This window comes from Prinia subflava, chromosome 15 (assembly GCF_021018805.1).
Source record: "Prinia subflava isolate CZ2003 ecotype Zambia chromosome 15, Cam_Psub_1.2, whole genome shotgun sequence".
In the NCBI taxonomy this organism is placed as follows: Eukaryota; Metazoa; Chordata; class Aves; order Passeriformes; family Cisticolidae; genus Prinia; species Prinia subflava.
In genome coordinates, this window is record NC_086261.1 from 388,036 (window position 1) to 409,808 (window position 21,773).

A 21,773-nucleotide genomic window follows, 5' to 3' on the forward strand; every position below is an offset into this window, starting at 1 on the left:
GGAGGCTGCAGGGCGGTGTAGCTGGGAATCCTCTGGAGCTCTGGGAGGGTCCCTGCAGCAGGGATGTAGGGGGGCGACCCCCAGGTCTCTAAGCCCATCTCCGGAGCCCCAAGCATCTCTGGGGCAGTGCCCGCAGCAGGGCTGCAGAGAGGTGACCCCCAGGCACCCGGCCCCGTGCCGGGAGCCCCGTGCAGCTCCGGGAGCGTCCCCGCCATGGGAGGTGACCCCCAGCCCGCAGCATCGCGGGGCTCCGAGTCCTGGCAGCAGCCCAGGCCCCGGGGGCAGAGGGGCAGTGGCGGGGGTGCCGCAGTCGCAGCTTCCCCGTGGGACCCCCGCTCCCCCGCCGCCCGCACCCCCTTCCTGCCCCGAGGGGACCCGGCGGGGGCTCTGCCGAGGGAGCTGGGGGTGCGGTGCTGTGTCTGGCCACGGCTGGGGGCTGTTCTGCTGGCCGCGTCTGGGGGTAACCCCGGCTTATTTGGGCCGGGGGCGCGGGGCGATCCCGCCTGGAGGTATCGAGCTCCCCCAGCCTCGCCCCGCTCCGGGCGGGCGGCAGGAGCCTGGGAATGCCGGGCCCATTTGCAGAGGTGTCAGATCTGACTCCTTCGGTCCTTAATTGGCCCTGACGGCGCTGGGAAGTGTGTGGGGACCCATTCACACGGCCGTGAGAGATGCTGACGTGCCGCCAGCCCCGCACCGGGCCCAGCACCGTCCCGGATCGCCCCGCACCGCCCCGCACGGCCTCTCTGCCGGCGGCAGCCCAGCCCGGCACTTGACCTTCCGATGCCGGGACCCCGAGCCGCCAGCCCCGGCACCCGCGGGGTCCCCGCAGCTCCGCACCCCGGCTCCGCGGGTGCTGTGTGAGCTCCGGCAGGGGATGCAGGGCGTGCGGGGTGCTTGGGCGGGGGACGGGGTGCTCCCTTCCCGGAGAGGTCCCTGTGCTGCCCGTGCTGCTTCTGTCCCCACAGTCTGATGGGATGGCTCCAGACAAGCTGAGGCACTGGGGACCCGCCAGGCTGTGCCCCTGCTCGGCCTGGGGGTCCCTGTGCTGCTCGGGTTGGGGTCCCCAGGGCACTGGGGTGCGCCGTGGTGGGTGCCAAGCTCATGAGGGTGCCGGGGACAGGGGAGCCCCAGTGGGCTGAAGGAGAACAGGGGCCGAGCGGGGCCTTTTGCCAGGTGCTTGGCAGCACTGACCCCTGCCCCAGACACAGCCCGGGGCAGGGTCCTGGGAGCAGTGCCCACCCCAGAGAGAGGGACAAGCATGACCCCGGAAACCACACAGGAGTCTGACCTGGGAGGTGCTAGAGCAGGGATGGCAGGTCCCCAGTGGGCAGGAAGGTGTCCTGGGAGGGTCCCAGCAGGGCAGGGTCCTCTCAGTAGAAGGGCTGGGGGCTCCTGGGGGCACAGCCTGAGCTGGGTGCTGACTGAGCTCTGTTGTGGTGCCCTGGCTATGTTGCCTCATGGCCCTGCACCCTGATCCATTGACATGGGCTGAAGGGATGGGAGAATGCCCTGCTCCCCAGGCTGAGAGCTGCGGGGTGTCCTGCAGTCAACAGAAGTTGAGAATAAAACCCTCTAATACTGTAATTTCAGCATTAGAAAGTAGCATTACTTTATTTCAGTGCTGGGTGTGCAGGGGATACTTTGTAAGTTATCAATTACATTTCCCAAAACTCATACATTTATGCTAAAAGTTGCTGCAAATTCTTTTGCACATTTATATTACTTTTTGGAGTGTATTTACATAAGAGTAGGGGTCTTTTGAGGCTTCTGGTGCTCTTTGGGGAACATCCCATTCCTCAAAAGATCCGGTTTTGATCATAGGCCTCCAAAAGAATTTCTTCTCTCTGAATACATCCTAGGTCTCTGGTCTGGCCAAGATACATCTTCTTACCAGTGTTGCTCAGGCCCACAGCCTTTAAGGCTAGGATAACCACTTGCACATATTAATACAGGACTAAGCAGTCTTGGCTGAAGCTAAAGGAATTCACAAGGCTTGAACACAGTTAGTTACAATAAGGATTTTCCCAGCGCCGCGGGGGCTCTGACCCCGGGCCGGTCTGCCCCGGCCCAGGCGCGCTGCAGCACTTGTCCAAACAGGGAGGTGGGAAGCGGCTGCGGCGGGTGCAGAACTCATTACCCGGGAGCTCAGCAGATAATGCGGCCCTGGAGGGGGCCGGGCAGCGGGGAGGGGCCGAGCCTGGCCCGGGCCATAGGGTGCACATCTCCCACCAGATACCCCTGCGCCCCCAGAGCGGGCCTGGGTGCTGGCATGGGGTTGGCACTGGTGGCCTCGGGTGGGTGGGGTCAGCGCTGGGCACTGCTCGGATGTGCACGCACGGTTTGGGGGTCCTGAGTCCCAGCTGTATCCCCTCAGCTGTGCCCCCAGCTGAGTGGGGATCCTGTGCCCCTCATGTTCCCAAGGTTTGCACACCCCGTTTGGGGGGTCCTGCACCCCGCTGTACCAGCGGGCTGTGCACACCAGCTCGGGGGTCCTGTGCCCCGGGTGTACCCCCCGACCAGGCTGTGCACACCAGCTCTGGGAGCCCGTGCCGTGCCATGCCCGTGTCCCCTCGCTCCCTGATGGATTTTCCGTCCCTCGGCGGGGCCGTTTCCCGGGAAACCTTCACACCCGCCGGCCCCAACACCTGCGGGGCCTGGGAACGCGCCGGGGGGGCTCCTCCCAGCCCCGGCCTCGACCCCCGCCGCCCGTGGGGCTCCCCTGCCGCCACTGCCAGCACGGGCAGCCCAGAGGGGTCCCTCAGGGGCACTGGCACCCCCAAACCGGGTGGGGGGTGTCCCACAAAGCCGCAGGGACAGCTTCCTGTCTGGGGTCCTGCTGCAGGGGGAGACACGGGAACACGCCCCAGCAGACCCACGGCAAACTCCACTGGAGCCCCATCAGAGCCCCACTGCTCCCCCACTGCTGCCCCACCGCAGCCCGTGCTGCGGCCCGACTGCAGCTCCCGCAGCAGACCTGCCGAGCCCCCGGGCAGCTCCCGTGTGGGTCCCAGCCCCGTCCCCAGCCCGGCGCGGGGCCGAGGAGCAGCACCGAGCAGCTTCACACCTCTGGGGTGAAATTCGTCACCCCGTGTTCACAGCCGCGGCCCCCGGCCCCCCCAGACCCCCGGCCTTTGAAGTGCTGCTCCTGCAGCCTCTTCACACCTCCGGCCCGGCATAAAGCCGCGGCGCCCGGGAGCCGCTGGCACACAGGTCCCAGCCTCCGGCGCTGCCATGGCCCACGGCCACACGCTGCCCGCCACCGCCCCTCTGCAGGACTGGGCTGACCGCGGCCCCCCGGACCCGCTGGGCTACAGCAGCAGCTCTCCCGCAGCGTCGCCCGACTCCTGCGGGCTCGCGTCCCCCGCCGCCGCTCGGGGGCCCTGCCGCGGGCACGCCGCCCCCCGCCCCAGGGGCAGGAAGGGGCTGCGGGGCGGCGGGGGCGCGGGGGTCCCGCGGCAGAGCGCCAGCGAGCGGGAGAAGCTGCGGATGCGGCGGCTGGCGCAGGCCCTGCTGCGGCTGCGGCATTACCTGCCGCCCGCGCTGGCGCCCGCCGGGCAGACCCTCACCAAGATCGAGACCCTGCGCCTCGCCACCCGCTACATCGCCCACCTCTCCGCCCTGCTGGGGCTCAGCCGGGGAGCGCCGGCCCCCCGGCACTGCCCCCTCTGCCCCCGGGGCCTGGGCTGCTGCCAGGACACAGAGCCCCGCGATGCTTCGCCACCCGGCGCTGCGGGCTGGGGGTCACCTCCCATGGCGGGGACGCTCCCGGAGCTGCACGGGGCTCCCGGCGCGGGGCCGGGTGCCTGGGGGTCACCTCTCTGCAGCCCTGCTGCGGGCACTGCCCCAGAGGTGTTTGGGGCTCCGGAGATGGGCTTAGAGACCTGGGGGTCGCCCCCCTACATCCCTGCTGCAGGGACCCTCCCAGATGTACTTGGAGGTCCGAACATCGGGATGGAGACCTGGGGGTCTCCTTCTTACATCCCTGCAACCAGAACCCCCCCAGAGATGCTTGGGGTTTCCAACATCAAGACGGAGACTTGGGGACCCCACCCCTACATGCCTGCAGTGGGGACCTCCTCAGGGCTGAACAGGGCTGTCACCTCCACTGCGTCTCCCTGGCTGACCCCTCCCCACTCTGCGGGGGCTGGGACCCCCCCGGATCCCCCTGGTGATGTCCTGGACATGGGACTGGCGGTGTCAGAGTTCGTGGGCACAGGAACAGTCACCCAGGTACGTGCTGGGGGGGACTGGGGTGACTCTCAGCATGGGGCTGCCATGGGGCAGGGATCAATCCCCCTTGGGGCAGCCTCTTGATGTGGGGCAGTGGAGGAACTGGTTTTGGGGTAACAACAGCCTGGGGTAGGGAATGGAGAGGTGAGCCCTGCTCTGTGCAGCAGGTTCAGTAGACCCCCCGCCTGCCCCATCTCTCATGGTGCTTCCCTCCCTCATGTTTGTGGGGACCCCATTAGCAGGGACAGAGTGGAGTGCTCCTGCTTGTCCCTGCCCAGGAGCACGTCCAGTGGGTGGGCTGTCCCTTCCATCACCCCAGCCCTGCCTGCACCTCTGTCTGGCTGCTCACCCTCTCCCTGTCTGCTCCCCAGGACCTCTCTGCGGACCTGCTCTCACTGCTGGAGGCTCTGTTCCCACCGGAGCCCCGGCACTGACCCAGAGGAGTCGCCGGGCCTGGAGCACCCACGGCCCCCAATGCCTGTGTGGACACTGCAGCCCCCGGCAGAGCTGCAGGAAAAGCTGCCCCGCCAGCCTGGAGCCGTGCTGGACGCGCTGGGTGGCGGCGGCTGGATGTGAATAAACCCTTGTGCCCTCTCTGAGTGTCCGTGTGGCTGTTCCCGGGAGCTGGGCACGGGATGGGGCTTGGCATGGCTGGGGTCTCCTCGCTGGGGGGGCTGGGGGCTGTGGGGCAGCCACGCACCAGCTGGGAGAGCAGCTTGGGGGAGTATCAAGAGAGACCCTCCCCTTGATCCTGGGCCAGGAAGGGGTGAGGATCCCCAGCACCCTCCAGTCCAGCCTTCCCACCTGGCAGTTCTGGGCCTGTGGGAGCTCCCAATGCAGAGTGAAATGGGTAGATTTGGGGCCTAGCTCGGTGTGGGGATGGGGCTGAGCCCACAGGCTGGAGACCCTGCCAGGAGCAGAGTGTGGGAGCCTGTGATGGGGACCCTTTGCCCCCAGCCCCTTGGTGGCTCCCTGAAGTCTGGGGTCCCCATTAGCAGGAGGGTGTTGGGACCTGGCAGCCATGTGCTAATGTGTGAGGGGAGTATCCTCCCAGCTCTGGGGTCTGGGGTGAAGGGCGGGGGGTTAATGGACCCCATGGAGTGTGAAAGGACTCTCTAATGAGGTTAATATCCTCTGCTGGGGCAGAGAAGGGGGGTGACAGAACGGGACACAAGCCTTTGAGGTGCAAAGCAGCCCCCTGCCCTGCCCTCTCCTAGGCTGCAGCCCCTGCTCTCCAGCCAGGGCTGAAGGGACCTGGGCGTGTGCTCCAGCCATGGGGACACTCCATGGGGATGGCCACGGTCTGGGGAGCAGCTGGCAGCCGCAGGGCTGGGAGGAGGGACCTGTGGGTCTCTGCGCTGCCCAAACGCTGCACCTCAATGCAAGGAGCCCTTGTGTGCTCTGATACCTGGCCCTGGCAGCATCAGTGCTGGATCTGAGGGGCACTGGCAGCACCCCCTGGGCTGGGGGGCTCCCTCCGCAGATGTGGGGCACGTCCCACTGTCCATTCCTGTGATGAGCACCACACATGCTTACGTGTGTGTCCGTGTGCCGTGGGTGGCAGGGGAAGGACCGTGCTGTTCCAAGCTGGCTGCGTCAAGGACCATCCAGAGCTGCCAAGGGCGCCCACACCACAGCAGCAGCTGCAGGTGCTGGCTCTCTGCCGTACCTGCCCCAGTACCTGCCCTGCTCCCCCTCGTGCCCCAGAGCAGATGCAGGAGCCCTCAGCACAGAGCCTCAGCACTGTGTGAGCATCGCCCCTGCCATGGCCCGGCTGGGGAGTGCCGGGCAGGACACCCTGGATGCAGGTGAGGAGGGGGGAATGGGGTGTCTGGTCCTCCAGGCGCTGGGCTGGGTGGGGCCACCATCCCAGGCAAGATCATGAGGGATACTCTGGGCAGGGAGAGGGGCACAGCTGTAATGGCCTGAGGTGGGTGGCGTGTTGGGGTCAGCTGCTGCTGTCCTCCTCTGCCCTGCTTGGTGCCAGGGTCCCCCATAGCTCTGGGGGCATGGAGGGGCTCTGGGGGCTGCTGGAGGCTCTAGGGTAGCAGCAGTATGCAGGAAGCAGGCAAGGATGGAACACAGGGAAGTGAGCTCAGAAATGTGATGCCGGCACTGTGGCTCTGGGCAGGGGGCTCTAGGGGACAGGACCGGCAGTGCTGAGCGTGGCCTGCCCCACCGAGAGCCCCCGCTCAGGGCTGCCACTGCCTCTGTGCCTGTGGTGGCAGGTGGGGGCCACCCAGGCCCTGCAGTGGGAAACACCAGCATGGAGCCCCCCAGCATCACGCCCCCCGAGTGGGGTTGCGCCTGGAGCCCCCCCGAGGAGAGCGGCGAGGAGCCCCTGCGGCTGCCCACCTTCTCCCCCGCCGCCCAGGTGCGCGTGGCCGTCACCTTCGCCCTCTTTGCCCTCTCGGCCGGCTGCAACCTGGCGGTGCTGGGGGCAGTGGGGGGCCGGGGCAGCGGCCGGCGCCCCCATATCCGCCTGCTGCTGCGGCACCTGGCCGCCGCCGACCTGCTGGTCACCGTGGTGGTGATGCCGCTGGACGCCGTCTGGAACATCACGCTGCAGTGGCGGGCGGGCGACCTCCTGTGCCGCCTGCTCATGTACCTGCGGCTGCTGGCCATGTACGCCTCCGCCTTCGTCACCGTGGTCATCAGCCTGGACCGGCAGGCCGCCATCCTGCGCCCGCTGGCCATCGCCCGCGCCCGCGCCCGCAACCGCGCCATGCTGCACGCCGCCTGGATCCTCAGCGCGGGGCTGGCCGTGCCACAGGTACCCACCCCTGCTGCCCCCCCGGCCCCCGCGACACGGCCTCACCCAGCCCGGTGCCGGGTGACCCTGCCCGGGCTCACTGCCGGGGCTGGTGCCGCTGTGTGACCCGCAGGGTGGGGATGGAGCGCCCCGTGGGATGGGCACGGAGACCCGGCAGTAGAGTGGCTGTGGCAGTGACCTCCCTCACCCAGCTCTGCCTGGGGCGCCCCCGGGGCCCCGTCAGTGCAGAGCAGAGCCCGTGCAGGGTGATGACAGCTCCCACCCCCAGGCTGGGTCTGTCCCTGCGTCTGGGGGTCCCTGCTTTGGCCTCCCTGGCTCGGGAGGTGCAGACCCCCATCACCCCATCCCCCCTCCCTTGTGTCCAGCTGTTCCTGTTCCACACCATCACCCTGCGGCCCCCGCACAACTTCACCCAGTGCACCACACGGGGCAGCTTCCCCCGGCCCTGGCACGAGACCCTCTACAACATGGTGGGCTTTGCCTGCCTCTTCCTGCTCCCGCTGCTCATCATGGTGTGCTGCTACGCCCGCATCCTGCTGGAGATCTCCCGCCGCATGGGCTCCGGCCTCTGTGAGTGCCAGGCCCCACGGGACACAGCCCCAGCCCAGGGGAAGTCCTGTATGGAGCTCTGTAGGGATGCCTTTCCCCGGGCACGGGGCCCTGTCCCAGCCCCATTTTCCCCTCACGGGCTGTGCCCTGCAGTCTCCTCGCAGGACGCGTCGCTGCGGTGCTCCAGGAACAACATCCCCCGGGCGCGGCTGCGGATGCTGCGCATGAGCCTGGTCATCGTCTCCTCCTTCATCCTCTGCTGGACCCCCTACTACCTGCTGGGGCTCTGGCACTGGTTCTGTCCCCGCGCCCTGGAGAGGAGGATCTCGCCGGCCCTCACACACATTCTCTTCATCTTTGGCCTCTTCAACGCATGCCTTGACCCCATCACCTACGGGCTCTTCACCATCCCCCTCCGGGGGGGCTGGGGCTGCCCGTGCCGGCACGGCCCCCTGGCCCAGCCCCCCTCCCCAGCCACCAGCTCCTTCCGCTGCTCAGCGTCCTCCCTGCCGCCCCAGCGGGGCGTCCAGGGGGTGCGGCTATCCCCAGGGGCTGCCAGGGACGCCTCCTGTCACAGCAGCTCCCTGTGACACCAGCGGGACCGCAGGGGTGCTCAGGGCAGGGGGGCTGGCAGCAGGGTGACCCACTCAGCACAGGTCCAGCGGGGATGGAGTCACTGCTGATCTCTCCCCACACCCTGAAGTGCCTCTGTGGGCTTGGGGCTGGTGGGAGTGCCTGCATCCCCCTTCCCTTCTCTGTGCCCTGAACAGCAATAAAGTGTCCCACGGCCACCTCTTGTCTCTCCTGTGTCCCCCAGCTGGGAGCTGAGCTGGAGTCCCCAGAGCCAGCACCCTGAGCCACTGGGGTCACAGCTGCCCCTGTCCCCACAATGGGTGGCTCAAGAGTCCCCAGGAAGGGGCAGATTCAAGGCCATCCACAGCCTGGGCAGGGCTGGGTGCTCCCCTCCCTGCTCATCCCCACAGGCCTGTGTCCCAGTGGGTGCAGGGCTGGTCCCTGCCAGCCAACGCCGGGCTGGTGGCAGTCCCAGGGTGCTGCTGATGTCGGCTCTGCGCCAAACAGGAGCTCCTGGCTCCTGCCCAAGGCTGTTGGGAGGCACACGGGGCCAGCTCTGCCGCTGCAGCAGTGCCCCAAGGCCAGCGCTGCCGGCGGAGCCAGCGCGGCTGCTGGGGCCCGCAGAGGCGGGCGAGGCTGGGGGTGCCCGGGCCCCTCAGTCCCCCCAGCACCAGGAGTATGGCCAGAGTGAGGGACAGCCCAGGAGAACAGCCCTGGCCTCTCCCCAGCCTCAGGGAAGGGACCCCAGAGCTGGGCTCTGCCCGGGTTCCCCACTGTGCTGCGGAGGGACGCTGGGTTCCCTTGGCTCCTCAGGGCCCTCTGCCCAGGGGAACCTGTCACAACCCACTGAGGGTGCAGCCTCCTGCTGGGGCACAGACAGGGCGCTGCTCCTGCTGAGGGTCGCCCTGGCTCCTGTGTCTGGTCCTGTGCCAGGAGCAAGCTCAGCTGGGGCGGGCAGGGGGGCAAGGCAGAAAGTGTGCCCAAAAACCACAGTGCCAGCCATGCTTGCAGGGATTTATTTGAATGTGGCAAAGGAAAGGTCTAGCAGAGTTGCTTCAGCTCTGGAAAATGATCTCACACCTGCTTGAGGGCTGGAGGGCCAGCACACCAGTCACTCCAGGAGTCTTACACAGGGGCATCACCCCAGGCTCTTGTGGGGGTCTCCATTCTGTGGGGCTCCAGGGAATGAGGGGCTGCAGTCCCAGGTGTGGGCGGGTCCTCCGTGCCTCTGGGGCAGGGACGGGGCTTCCTTGGCACAAATCCGCAGGGCGGGGAATGCGTGAGGGGGCGGAGTCTCAGGCACTGACTCGTGTGAGTACGAAAATACCACACGGTACAGGCACACCACCTGCTGTCAGCCTGAGGAATGCTGCGAGGGGAGGAGCTTCTAGAGCCACATATCACCCAGCAAAAACCCTTCCCTTGCTGGATGCTGCTGTTGTTGTGGCCCCGCTGCTGGGTGCACCCTGCCTGCACAGGACAAGTAGGGTGCAGGCAGAGACCCCCAGCCCCCGGGCAGCTGTCCCTGGGTGGCTGACGGCCCTGGGTGGGTGCCAGTGCTGCCCCATCCCCGCGGGGGCTGCACGGGGCTTCAAGGGGCAGCGCGTGCTCGCCGCAGTCACGAGGGTGCCCCGGTGATGCTGGTGCTGGTCCCACCGCCTTCCCAGTGGAGCCAGAGAACAGGGACAGGGCAAGGGGATGGGGTAGGTCGGGCAAGTGGGAGGTGATGCCGGGGACGCCTGCACTTGGTGACTGCCACCCAGCTCAACAGTGCCACGTCAGCCCCTGCTCCCAGCCCTGCCTGCCCGCAGCACAGATCGGAGGCAAAGTGCGACCCCAGGGCCGCTGCCGTCCCGCTCCCCGCTCCACTCAGGCACAGACACAGCAGCTCTAGCTGCCAGCTCCGCCGCTGCTGGGTCTCTTCTCAGTGAAGAAGCTCTTGAGCAGCATCACCTGCCCGATGCTGACCACGAAGAGGATGAGAGTTTCCCCCACCGACCAGTAGGAGACGCGTCCATTGAGCTCCTCGGCCCTGCTCCGGTCCTGCGCCTCCCGCAGCCGGTAGTGGGTCTGGGAGTCGATCACCGAGTTCAGCATCTCGTGGATGGTGACACAGGCCGATTCCATCTGGGGGACAAGCACAGGAGCGCCCTGTCGCTTCTGACACGGCACAGCTGAGGGAGCCCAGGACACTTAAGAGCAGGACAGCAGTGTCTGTGTTGGAGGTTCCCTGTCAGAACTCATCCATGGGGGTTCCCCAGTGGGACAGAGCTGAGAGGCCCACCAGGGCCCCCGGATGCCCAGCCCAGGGGCTCACAGCAAGGGATGGAATGGCTGATGCAATTCCCTCATGTGGGATGGGCACGGGCTGCTGCAGAGAGGGGAGCCCAGACCCAGCACAGTCCCCCCGGGCCAGGCAGAGGATGTGGTGTGTGGTGGGGCCGTTGGCTGGCGGTTGGCACTTCTGCATCCAGCGGAGGAGGAGGGGGACAAGTCCCCAGCTGCCATCCCGCAGGGCTGCGTGGGGGCTGCAGCAGGAGCCTCCCTCCCTCCCTCCCTCCTTTTCTCCCGGCACCCACCTGTGTCAGGGCGGTGACACGGTTGTTCATGTCGGGCAGGATGGGCGGCTCATCGCCCACCTGGAAGTCAAAGTAGACAATTTTGTGGGAGAAGGTGGAGAACTCGTTGCCGAAGCAGAAGGTGTAGACACCCTTGACGTCGGCGTGGTGCGAGAAGCTGTCGTACTGCTTCTTGGTCTCCTGGTAGATGGTCTTGCCATTGGGGTCCTCCACATAGCAGTCCACATCATAGTGTCCTCCGCTGATCACCTGTGTAGGGAGGCGTACTCAGATGGTGGCACACGCCAGGCAACGTGGCAAGGGCCCCCTGACCCTGCCCAGCCCCACAGCTGTGGGAGAGGCCAGTGGGCACCATGCCCATGGGATGGGGCCCAGGCCAGGGGAGCCCTGGGGAACTTGCACACCACAGTGCCAGCAACTCAGGTGGGGTGCCTGTGGCTCAAGTGGGGTGCCTGGAGACAGGGACAGACCTCATGACCCAGGTTACAGGTGGGCACTGCTGGGCATGGGGCTGGGGCTGGGAACAACTCCTAGTGCAGCATGGAGGGAGCTGGGGTACCCATGGAAGGAGGGAACTGCAGCCCTGCCTGGGGCTCTGAAGGGCACAGGATGGGAGCGTGGGCAGAGGCAATAAACATCCATAGGCAAGAGGGCACGGGCATCGGGGCACAGGCGAGCACATGAACATGGACAAGAGATGGGCAGGGGCACAGGGATGGGGCACAAATGGGGTGCGGGCGGAGCGGCCCCTGGCAGGGGTATGGGCAAGGGGTGCAGGCACGGAGCATGCAGGGCTGCCGGGAGGTACAGGCAGGGTAGTACCTGATAGTCGAGGGTGAATTTGACGCCGCTCTCCAGCTCCTGGTGGAAGCAGCGCTGGGCGCTGTCGGGCAGCTCCAGCGTCAGCTCCGTGCCCCCGGCCCGCAGCGCGCCCAGCAGCACGGCCACGCACAGCGTCCGCAGCGCGCCCCGCAGCGCGCCCGGCACCGGCACCGAGCCCGGCATCGCCACCCACACCGAGCCCCGCACCGAACCCGCACCGAGCCCCGCACCGAACCCGGCACCGGCACCGGCAGCGCTCCGCACCGGCCCCGGCCCCGTCCCCGTCCCGCCCCCCTGACGTGGCGCTTCCGCTGCGAGCGGGGCGGGGCGGAGCGGTGCCTCCGGCCCCGGGGCGGGCACCCGCAGGCATCCCGGGAACGTTCCCGCGGCCCCGGCACCATGCGACCCCCCGGCATCTCCGGGCCGAGCACTCTGGGAGCCCCGGGGATCCCCTCGGCGCTCCCGGGGAGCCCTGGCCGGGCGGCGGGGCCACGCGAGACCAGCCTCCCTCCGAAGCTGAGCGCTTTATTAATGCAGTGCAAAACTCGTGCAAAAGTGTCCGCAGGCCGCGGCGTCACCCCAACACCTGCCCCTGCTCCCCCACGCACACGCAGTCTCGTAAATAGGCGCGTTCACGGAGAGGTGGGAGGTGTCGGCGGCCTCGGCACACGGCCGCTGCCAGGCTGGGCTGGGGCTCCCTGAGCGCGGCAGGCAGCACAGCGGGGGCTGGGCTGTACCTGCCACTCTCCGGGTGGGATGAAGCCCTGCGGTCAGCCCGTGTCACCCTCGGTGACCTGGCATCCCGCGTTCCCCGCTGCTGGCAGAGGCTTCCCATGCAGCCGGGCTGGGACCGTCCTGCTCGGGGATTCAGCGCTTTCTGAATTCGGAGCTGCGAGGCGGGGAGTGAGACCCTGAAGTTCAGACGGTTCAGCGATGAGGGAAGCCCATCCCGGCCCACAGCCGGCGAGGCTGCAGCGGTGCCGGGTGAGCTCAGCCGCCGGAGCTCCGGGGCGCTCGGGAATCTCGGAGGTGGAGGACTGTCTCCCTCTCCCGCTGCCGGAGAGCACCGACACGGTCCGTGGCTGGACGGGTGCTCCCGCTCCTCCAGCCCCGCAGTACTGAGCCCCTTCCCCCTCCTGGAAGGCACTTCATGAACGCCTCAGCCCCAGAGATCACCACCGGGGGCTCCGGGAGGGGATTCGGTGAGAGAACGAGCAGGATGTAAGAAAAGCGGATTGCAGCTAGTGAGGAATAAGTGAACTGCAGGTGGGATCCTTGGCATGGAGCTTGGCGATCTAGGATTGTACGGGATCCACCTCCCGATCAGCCTGCTCCCGATTCAGCCCCTGGGCTCAGGGCTGAACTCCCTGGCCACCAGTGTGTCCCCAGAGCCAGTGCCCTCTCTGAGTGGGAACCATCGTGTTTCTGCAGGGACAGCCCGGCTTTGCCCACCTCCCTGTGAACAAATGCTGACACGGCTACTGCGCCACGACCTCCTCAAACTCGGAGAGGTGCCGCATCTGCTCCGCCTGCATGGAATGTCTGCGGAGCAGCTTCCTGTGCGCTCTCAGATCGCCTCGCCTGGGAGAGCTGGGTGTGAGGGGCACCAGCGGCTTCAGCCCAGCAGCCAGCAGGGAGGGGGCTTTGCTGGAGCCAATGTCAGGAATCGGGGGGTTGGGGTTCACGTTCAAGGGGGGCAGATATCCCGGCCTCGTGTGGGAGATGTGGTCCAGCAGCAGGGTCCCGGATCCTCGCCTCTCCAGCAAGCCGGGTGGCCGGTGCCGGCCGGTGCTGGGTGATGTGCTGGTGCTGCCAGAGGGAGAGTCACAGGAACCGTCCAGCAAGGCCAGGTGGGACCCGCTCAGCTTCCTCCTCTCCGATGGCCCCTTCCCCGCCTCGGTGACCTGGGAGTCTCCATTGTGCTCAGTGCCTGGCCTCCACCAGTGTGGAGTGTCCACCCCCGCAACTGAGCTGGCGGCAGAGCTGGTGCTCTCTGGCTCCTCCGGCACTGTGGTGCTCCGGGACAGGCAGGGGTGGGTGCCCTGGCTCTTCTCGTGGGTGGCTTTCCGTGCCAGTGGCCCCAGTGCCTGCTCATCCACCGGGGGAAAGACCGAGGGGTCCCTTCCCTTGCTGCTGCTGCTGCTCCGGGTGAGGGAGGGCTTTTTGGAGAGCGAGAGGTCGCTGATGCCCGTGATGACCTCGCTGTCATCGCGGTGACCAGAGGCTGCCAGCACCGAGGGTGCCACCAGACCCCAGGGCTCTGACCGCAGCCGCTTCAGCCGGGGCAGTTGGGCTCTGCGGGCAGTGCCGGCTCTCTGGCCTGGGGAGGGTGGCTCAGTGTCCCCAGCGTGTGAAGGGTGTGGGGTGAGAACGCTGCTCTCCTTCTCGGCAGGTGAAGGTGCTGAGCTGGGAGTTTTCAGGTGCGCACTGGAGGGGGCACTGCTCTCCTCGAGGGGAACCCTCTCCTTGAACTCCAGTGCAGGGGCAACGTTCAGGTACTGCTTGGCAGTCTTGGTGCCAGAGGCTGATGTGTCCATGGTGATGATGATCACCTCCTTCCCCTTGGCTCTGCAGGCATTCAGGAGGTGCTGCAGCACAGCCTGGTCCTCGGCATTGATGGCGTGGACCAGTGCTGAGGCTCCTGAGTGGTCCTCCAGGCTGGGGTCTGCCCCGCTCTCCAGCAGCAGGGACACCACATCCCCCCCAGCCCCTCGGATACAGGCGTGCATGAGGGCGGTTTTCCCAGACTTGTCCTGGATGTTGGGGTCAGCTCTGTTGTCCAGCAGGTACTTCACCATCTTGGCCTTGTGGATGCTCTGCTGGTCCACGTGCGTGGTGATGCAGGCCACCATCAGCGCGGTCTGCCCCTTCTCGTTGCTCTCGTTGATGTAAGCGCCCCCTTCCAGCAGCAGTCGGGTCAGCCGCAGCCGGCCCAGCCACACGGCCTTCAGGAGGGAGTTGCCCCCCAGCTCCAGCTCCATCACTTCATCCATGGCTGCCGCTTCCCACTGGGTGACGGCAGTGGTGGCTGGCGGCTGTGGGGGAAGTGTGGAGAACAGGTGAGCCCCACCGCTTTGTCCCTGCCTTCCTGGGATGCCGCGCTCTGGGCACTGCCCCACACCCCACTGTCCCTCTGGCCGTGCCCACCCACCCCGTGCAGAGAGCTGCCCGGATGCCTTGGCTTCCCCAGGAGATCAGAGAGCTCCTGACGGTCCCCACTCGCCTGCGGTGTCTGGGGGCCACAACACGAAACCCACTGGAGACTGCGAACTTCCCTGATGGCTCCCTGGGCTGGAGCCGGGATCTCTGCTTCCTCGCTGCCGGGGGGAAGAAGAAACAGCCACAGTCGTGCTGTCTATTGTGTTTCTACTGCCCCCTGCTTCTACCGCCGCACTGACCCCCACTGCCACCCACTCCTGCTGCCCCCGCTTCCCGTCTCACTCCTCAGAGTGTTCCTGGAGCCCCGAGCACCCACTGCCCCCAGAGCGCCCCTGGAGAGGGCACCAGCCCCCCGGCCCTTCCCCACCCCGCCGTGCCCTCCACGGGGATGCTGCGGCCCCCGGACCTGCGGTCAGTGCTCACATTACTCCCAGCCCCTCCCAAGGGCGCCCACGGTACCACTCCCTGCCCGTGAGCTCCCCACGGCCCCTCCCCGTGGGGAACCCTCGGACCCGGGGGAGACCCTGGTGTCGGTTCTGCCCCGCTCCCGCCGGGACTGGCGGCCCCCGCGCCCCTCCAAGCCGCGGCCATCCCGCTGCCGCCGCCGCCCCCGGCTGCGGTGGTGATGGTGGGGTGCGGCCGCTGCCCCGGCCACCAACCTGCTGCTGCCCGGTGCCCGTGTCTGGTGCCGCTGCCCGCTGCCGGTGCCGCTGCCCGTGCCCTGTGCCGGTGCCGGTCTTTGGAGCCGGTGCTCTGTTGCCGGTGCCGGTGCCCGGCGCTGCGAGAGGAGGAGGGCGCGGGAGGCGGCGCGTCCGCCCGCAGGTGGGTGCGGGGAGCGGCGGGCGGGGGTGTCCGGGTGCCGGGGGGCAGCAGGGGTCTGTGTCCGTGTGGCCGGTCCGTGTCCGTGTGCCGGGTCCGTGTCCGTGTGTCCGGTCCGTGTCCGTGTGCGGGGGCACGGTGAGGGGGGTGCGGGGGGAGGTGTCGGTGCCCACCCGTGCGGGGGGCTCCGAGCACAGGGCCGGGTGTGAGTGTCGCTGCTCCTGGGGCTCTCCAGACCCCGGGCTCGTCTGATACCCCAGCTGTCCCCACTCGGAGCAGGGGGAATTACGGCCCCCCAAGCCCCCTCTGATGTGAATGACTCCGGCAGAGCCCGAGGGCACGCCCGGGGCGCAGGAGTGCTTTGTGCCCTGCAGGAGAGGCTGGGATCCTGTGTCTCTCCCCGGGCACAGCTGCCCTGGTGCCAGGGCGATGTGCCTGGACCAGCAGCAGTGTGCTGCCTCTCTGGCCCTCCTCTGTCCCCAGATCTCACATCTGGGCAAGAACCTGCTTCCCAGCAGCTTCCTGCACTTTCCTCGGTGTCTCTTTCAGAGCAGTCCCAGCAGAAAGGGGGAATTGGGAGGAAGAGGTGCCCCCGACCACCACTCTGACCCCTGCGGTTCTGCACGTCTGCAGACCATCACAGCTGTGAGGATGTTTGTCATCACACCCTCTGTACCACATTAACATTTGGGGAAGTATCTCTTGTGATTAATAAAATATAATCTAATATTGCAGCGCTCTTCATTCAGAGATGATGATGACAATGAGAATCAGAGCAGGCAGAGAAATTAACTCAGTCTTCGTTAGAACCCTGGAAGCTGAAAATTATTTTATTAGGGAGCATTTGGCAAACCTTATGGCAGGTTCCTCCTGAGTTGGTAACACAGACACTCTGCAGTACCCGCCTAAGCAGGCCACAACCCCCCCAAAATGTGTCCATTTTCAGATGCATGAGCACACCAGTTTACTTGTCAAAAATAAACACATTAACTCCTAAAAGCAAGGTAATATAAACACCTTAACAAAAAAAACCGCCTTAAAAAATAAACTCCTGAAACCCACAAATTTAGAAGAGACAAGCTGTGGTGGCAGGAGGAGCCCAGGCTGCCCAGGCGTGGGGGTGCTGCTCCAGCACCAGAGGAAGCCCCCACACCCCAGCTGAGAGGGTCTGCTCTGCTCCCAGGGCACCCAGCATGGGCCAGGGATGGCGATGAGGAGGGAGGAGCTGGTCTGGGGAGAGAGGGAAGGTCCTGTGTCCCAGATTATTGCAATTAGGAGAATGTTGGAATTAAGGCTTGGGGAGCCAACACCACCACATGCAAGTGCCCTTTCCTCCTCTGGCCCCCTTGCTGCTCCTGTGATTGTCACCACTGTGCTGGACCCCAGGCTGGCTGGTCCCAGCTGGGAAGCAGGAATGACCTATCCTTGAAGATGTTATAACACAAGAGTTCCCTTTCCTGCTGCCTGCCTAGACTCACCAGCTTCCAGGTGTCCGTGGGGTGGGACATGCCCCAGCAGGGAGGGGAGCATGGCGATGCCAGCTCTGTTATGCCAGTCCTGGCAGCTGGAACCTCTGTGGAGGGGAGCAGGAATGGCCCCTGCTTGCTGCCAGAGGGCCTCGAATCTGTCCCAGCCGTGCCCTGGCTTCGCAGAGCCATTGTGTCCACCTATCTTCATCCTCCTTGTCTTCCTCACCAGTATCTGTGCCATCCCTGAGGATGCCATGGCAACGGGGCCGCAGGGATGGCTGCTGGAGAAGATGCAGCTCTGTGCAGGGCTCTGAGCCATGGGTTTGATCTCAGCAGTGCCTGTACAGCCTTGGGGGCAGCAGGATGGGGCCCAGACATGATAAGTTTGGGATAAAACTGGGATGAGGTGGCTTTGAGGTCTGTCTGTGTGCCACCACAGGGTGCTCTGCCCATGGAACAGCCCTGGCAGGGTGTGGAGGGCTGGGCAGCGGCTGCAAGTGCTGCTGGTGATTCCAGTCCCCTGTGGCATGGGTGGTGCTGGTACCCAGAACCCTCACCAGGGCAGGGGGCTTCTTTTTCCTGGCAGGACAGAGGGGGGCAGAGGTGACAGAGCTGTGTCACTGAGGAGAACAGCAGAGATGCTGGATGCCTTGTGGGACCATTAAGCACTGTCCCACCTGCATGAGCAGCCAGGGAGCTGTCACCCCTTTGTTAGAGCCTGCTGAGGTTATGGGTAGAGCCTGGAGAAGGGGGAGAGCTTTCTGGGACTGTAACGGGGCTGTCTGCTCTCTGGGGTGCAGCTGTGGATCCCAGGGCATTCGAGGGGCTGCAGTGGTGCCTTGAGGGGCTGAGACTGTGGGAGCAGGGACAGGATGGCCAGGGGCTCTTGACTCTGGTTCTCCTCAGCCCCGGAGGAGCTGCAGCCCCTGGCTGAGCAGAGCTGGGTCTGTCTTCTGGGGAAAGTCTTGTCCCAGAGCATCATCCTTGGGCCTCCTGGCACCTTTGGGCTCCAGCTCAGGCACAGGTGGGTGCCAGTGCAGCCTCGCCAAGGGCTGAGCCAGCCCCATCTCCCCGGAGGCACCTGGCACTGGCAGGTTCTATTTTGGGTGCTGTGCTGAGGGCTGTGTGAGTTGTTCCTGCCAGCTCATCCCTGCACAGCCGCTGTTCCAGCCACACTGCCAGGGGCTGAGCGCAGCCATGGGGGGCTCAGCATCCTGGGGGCACCACTGCCGCTGCTGCTGCTGCTGCCTGGGGCACAGCCCAGGCCCTGTGGGACACAGTGGGGCTGCCCTGGGCACAGGGGGTCCCAGCCCACCAGAGTTCAGCCCCAGCCGTGCCCCTCCTGGGGTTCCATGGAGGAGAGGGTCCAACCATGCCCACAGTGCCTTGTTTTCCCCTCAGAGCTGAGCAGAGCTGGAGCTTGGGTCAGGTTTGTACCTGCTTTAATTGGGACCCTGATTTCTCCTGCTGGGAAAATAGGTGTGCCCGAGATCAATCAGCTAAAATTCATTATGTTAGTGACAGCCGTGCCACCTCCTGTGGCCATGCAGTGCCACATCCTGCTGCTCCTCGTCCCCTCTGTCCCCAGCTTTGGCCGGGCAGGTGAGCTGGCCATGGTGAGACGGTGCCCAGCACAGCAGCACCCTGACCAGGCTGGGGAAGCAGCAGCTCACCCCAACCCGGGCACCGGGAGGGAGGGATGGAGCAGGTGACCCCACACCCCGCGGCACTGCTGAGGGCACGGGGGCTGGCACAGACCTCTGGGGCCAGGGGAGTGCCCAGGGGGACCTGCAGTGGGTGATGCAGTGGGTGATGCAGCAGGTGATGATGCAGCGGGTGATGATGCAGCGACTGATACAGTGGGTGATGCAGCGGGTGATGCAGTGAGTGATGATGCAGCAGGTGATAACAGTGGGTGACACAATGGGTGATGCAGTGGGTGATGCAGTGCTTCTGGAGGAGACTGCATCACCCCAAACCAGCTGCATCATCACGGGGAGCGGCTCTGATGTCTCTATGGCAACCGTGGGGTAAAAATAGTGCAGCAGCTTTAGGGAGCTGTCAGGGCCTGGCAGGGATTGCTGCTGGGATGGGTGCGTGGGGAGCACAGGCTCAGCAGGAGCAGGGGCTAAAGCAGAGCCCTACCAGGGCTGCTCCGGGGCCTTCAACAGCCGAGGAAGGAGGGAGGAGGATGTGGGGTTCAGGGTGTGGGGCTGGGGGTGTGGGGCTCCAGGTGTGGGGCTGGGGGTGTGAGGCTCAGGTGGTAAGTGCAGCAGCACAGAACCCCTGACTGCTTCTGCCCTGACTCCCTGTCCCTGTCCCCGTCCCTGTCCCTGTCCCTGTCCCTGTCCCTGTCCCTGTCCCTGTCCCTGTCCCTGTCCCTGTCTCCTCTCCTGGCTGAGGGGACAGTGACAGCTCTTTGCACAGCAGGGTCTGTAGATGCACAAGTGTTCAGGATTCCCTGTGCCCTGATCACACCTGCACTCTCACTGCCATCGTGGTGAACTTGGATCTGGGGCTGGATCTGTGTCACCCTGGCCACCATGGACCTTACAGGTGGCTGTGCCTGCTGTCCCCTCTCTGAACTGGGGACTTCCATGCCCGTCTGAGGCTTGAACAAAGTTTCTACCTTTCCTGCAAGCGGTAGGGTTTGGAGATGGGTGGGATGGGGATCTCTCCAGACTCTGCTCCACAGGGTGGGGAGCGGTTTGACTCAGACTAGCAAATTGTGGAAAGGTCTGAGAATAGGGCTGTGGTGGTCTGCGTCACTGAGCAGCCAGAGCTGCTCCGTTTGAGTCACCGGTGGCATTTGCTCAATTGCTGGGCCTTGGAGAGTGGCAGCTTCCAGCCCTGGGCCCTGGGCTCTGGGGAGCTGTGCTGTGGGGCTGGGCAGAGGCAGGTGAGGGGCTCTGGGGGTGCTGTGGGGCCCTGAATCCTCCTCTCTCACTGGGAGCAGGGCTGGGAGCTGTCCTGGGGGGCAGGGGATAGTGTTTCTCTCCCTGTCCTCCCCTTGGCTCCTTGTGCCCCTGTGCCCACCACCAGACCCCCAGGTACCCCCGTTCCTCCCTCCTTCCCTCTCCCAGTCCTGCAGTTGCTGTTGTCTTGACAACACATCTCTCTCCCTTTGCCTCCTTTGCATATTCTTGCACCTCCACAGTGGGCTTTGCCCTGGATGTGCTCCAGAGGGGCAGAGAGAACCCCTCACATCGCAAGGTGGAAATGCCCTTGAGACCAGGGTGGGAATCACCAGATCCTGGCAGGAGGGAATGAATGTCTGTGGGTGGTGGAGGATGAGGCCACTTGTGCTGTAATGGGTGAATCACTGAATCCTGGAAGGGTTTGGGTTGGAAGGGGCCTTAAAGCCCATCTCATTCCATCCCTGGTCCTGGGCAGGGACACCTTCCACTGCCCCAGGCTGCTCCCAGCCCCTTCCAGCCCGGCCTTGGGCACTGCCAGGGATCCAGGGGCAGCCACAGCTGCTCTGGGCAGGCATGGAGTGACAATGCAATTTGTGTGATTATTTGCCAGTTAAGATGAGCATGTGATGTGATGGGACAGGGAGAAAAAAAATGCTTGGACTCTCTGGGCACTGTGTTTATTGCTTGTAGAAATGGGCAATAAATTCTTTGTGGTTTGGGGGTCTTTCTGGGGGTTTTCTGATTTTTGGATAGGTGATTCCCTGCTCTCAGCTCCTGGAATCAGTGCTGCAGCTCCACTGCTGGCAGGGCACATGCACCAAGGTCCAACGTGTGCCTTGCCATGGGATGGGGATGCAGACCACAGCTCTCACCCAGCACTGTCCTGAATTTTCTTAATATCATTAAACTAAGTTTTATAAATATTCATGGCAAGAAAATCAATGCAAAAATATTCCGTTCTCTTATTTTGCTTTTTCAGTTTTAGAAACTTGTTTTCTCTAGAGAAGCCATTACAATGTTCTTTGGGTTGTGTTTAACTCCTAATTCTGATGAATCCCCACAGGGAACAGCAACAGGGAAATGTCAGTGCCTCGTCCCTGGGAATGGCAGAGATCTGGGGCTCCAGACTGGAGATAGAGCCCAGGATCTGGGCAGATGGATCCTGACTCAGCCAAAGCTGAAATGTCTTCAGCCTGGAGGACAGAAATCTCTGGGGAAACCTCAGAGCTCCTTCCAGGGCCTAAAGGGGCTCCAGGAGAGCTGGAGAGGGACTGGGGACAAGTGACAGGACACAGGGAATGGCTTCTCACTGCCAGAGGGCAGGGATGGATGGGATACTGGGAAGGGATTTTTCTCAGGGTGGGCAGGCCCTGGCACAGGTTTTCCCCAGAGCAGCTGTGGCTGCCCCTGGATCCCTGGGAGTATCCTGTGCCAGACTGATAGGGATTAGAGCAACCTGGGGTCATGGAAGGTGTCCCTGCCCATGGCAGGGCGCTGGAATGAGGTGAGCATTGAGGTCCCTCCCCACCCAGCACCCAGCACTCTGCACCCTCTGCACCCTCTGCACCCTCTGCACCCTCTGCACCGTCTGCACAGCTCCCGCGGCTCCCGCAGCTCCCGCAGCTCCCGCAGCTCCCGCGGCTCCCGCAGCTCCCGCAGCTCCCGCGGCTCCCGCAGCTCTGCCGGCAGGTGCGGAGCGGCGCCGAGCGGGGGCAGGGGAAGATCTAAGTTTGCACTCTCGGAGCGCGCGTCGGAAGAGAACGGATCCGTATTTAATGACAGAGCGGAGCAATAACCTGCAATTAGCTGTGCTCGGTGCTGCGGGGGCGGCGCTCCCTGGCAGCCCCGGGCTGAGCCGTGCTGCGCCGTGCCCGGGGCCGGT

At 65.1% G+C, this 21,773-nt stretch overlaps 4 protein-coding genes across 5 annotated transcripts; 2 read left to right on the forward strand and 2 right to left on the reverse strand.

Annotated features, from left to right (window-relative positions):
- The first annotated feature begins 1,849 nt into the window (after window positions 1–1,849).
- Window positions 1,850–4,806, forward strand: LOC134558722 (mesoderm posterior protein 1-like). Its single transcript, XM_063412880.1, has 2 exons — window positions 1,850–4,230; window positions 4,602–4,806. The coding sequence occupies exons 1-2, from the start codon at window positions 3,232–3,234 to the stop codon at window positions 4,662–4,664; spliced, it is 1,062 nt and encodes a 353-aa protein (XP_063268950.1). The 5' UTR covers window positions 1,850–3,231; the 3' UTR covers window positions 4,665–4,806.
- Window positions 4,807–5,591: 785 nt separating this feature from the next.
- On the forward strand, window positions 5,592–8,334 carry LOC134558466 (gonadotropin-releasing hormone II receptor-like). Of its 2 annotated transcripts, none has more exons than XM_063412345.1 (4): window positions 5,592–6,038; window positions 6,459–7,003; window positions 7,369–7,573; window positions 7,706–8,334. In XM_063412345.1, exons 1-4 carry the CDS (start codon window positions 5,759–5,761, stop codon window positions 8,140–8,142), a joined length of 1,467 nt encoding a protein of 488 aa, XP_063268415.1. In that variant the 5' UTR covers window positions 5,592–5,758; the 3' UTR covers window positions 8,143–8,334. The 2 variants fall into 2 exon arrangements, with proteins under 2 accessions (XP_063268415.1, XP_063268416.1); XM_063412346.1 differs by having other exon boundaries at window positions 6,605–7,003.
- Window positions 8,335–9,125: 791 nt separating this feature from the next.
- LOC134558732 (uncharacterized) lies at window positions 9,126–12,361 on the reverse strand. The gene is made up of 4 exons (XM_063412906.1): window positions 12,105–12,361; window positions 11,527–12,049; window positions 10,705–10,953; window positions 9,126–10,252 (listed from the first exon to the last, which is right to left on the reverse strand). Exons 1-4 carry the CDS (start codon window positions 12,359–12,361, stop codon window positions 10,016–10,018), a joined length of 1,266 nt encoding a protein of 421 aa, XP_063268976.1. The 3' UTR covers window positions 9,126–10,015.
- Window positions 11,946–15,511, reverse strand: ANKRD34C (ankyrin repeat domain 34C). The gene has a single exon (XM_063412529.1). It carries the CDS (start codon window positions 14,517–14,519, stop codon window positions 13,005–13,007), a length of 1,515 nt encoding a protein of 504 aa, XP_063268599.1. The 5' UTR covers window positions 14,520–15,511; the 3' UTR covers window positions 11,946–13,004.
- Window positions 15,512–21,773: the final 6,262 nt, after the last annotated feature.

Bases quoted from the DNA above. Each gene is read 5' to 3' on its own strand.
- LOC134558722 (XM_063412880.1), top strand. From the start codon at position 3,232: ATGGCCCACGGCCACACGCTGCCCGCCACCGCCCCTCTGCAGGACTGG. The intron at 4,231-4,601 runs GTACGTGCTGGG...TCTGCTCCCCAG, and splicing joins GCACAGGAACAGTCACCCAG to GACCTCTCTGCGGACCTGCT.
- LOC134558466 (XM_063412345.1), top strand. From the start codon at position 5,759: ATGCTTACGTGTGTGTCCGTGTGCCGTGGGTGGCAGGGGAAGGACCGT. The intron at 6,039-6,458 runs GTGAGGAGGGGG...CTGTGGTGGCAG, and splicing joins GCAGGACACCCTGGATGCAG to GTGGGGGCCACCCAGGCCCT. The intron at 7,574-7,705 runs GTGAGTGCCAGG...TGTGCCCTGCAG, and splicing joins CCGCATGGGCTCCGGCCTCT to TCTCCTCGCAGGACGCGTCG.
- LOC134558732 (XM_063412906.1), bottom strand. From the start codon at position 12,361: ATGGGAAGCCTCTGCCAGCAGCGGGGAACGCGGGATGCCAGGTCACCG. The intron at 10,954-11,526 runs GTACTACCCTGC...CTCCCTACACAG, and splicing joins AATTCACCCTCGACTATCAG to GTGATCAGCGGAGGACACTA. The intron at 10,253-10,704 runs GTGGGTGCCGGG...CTTGTCCCCCAG, and splicing joins GTGTCACCGCCCTGACACAG to ATGGAATCGGCCTGTGTCAC.
- ANKRD34C (XM_063412529.1), bottom strand. From the start codon at position 14,519: ATGGATGAAGTGATGGAGCTGGAGCTGGGGGGCAACTCCCTCCTGAAG.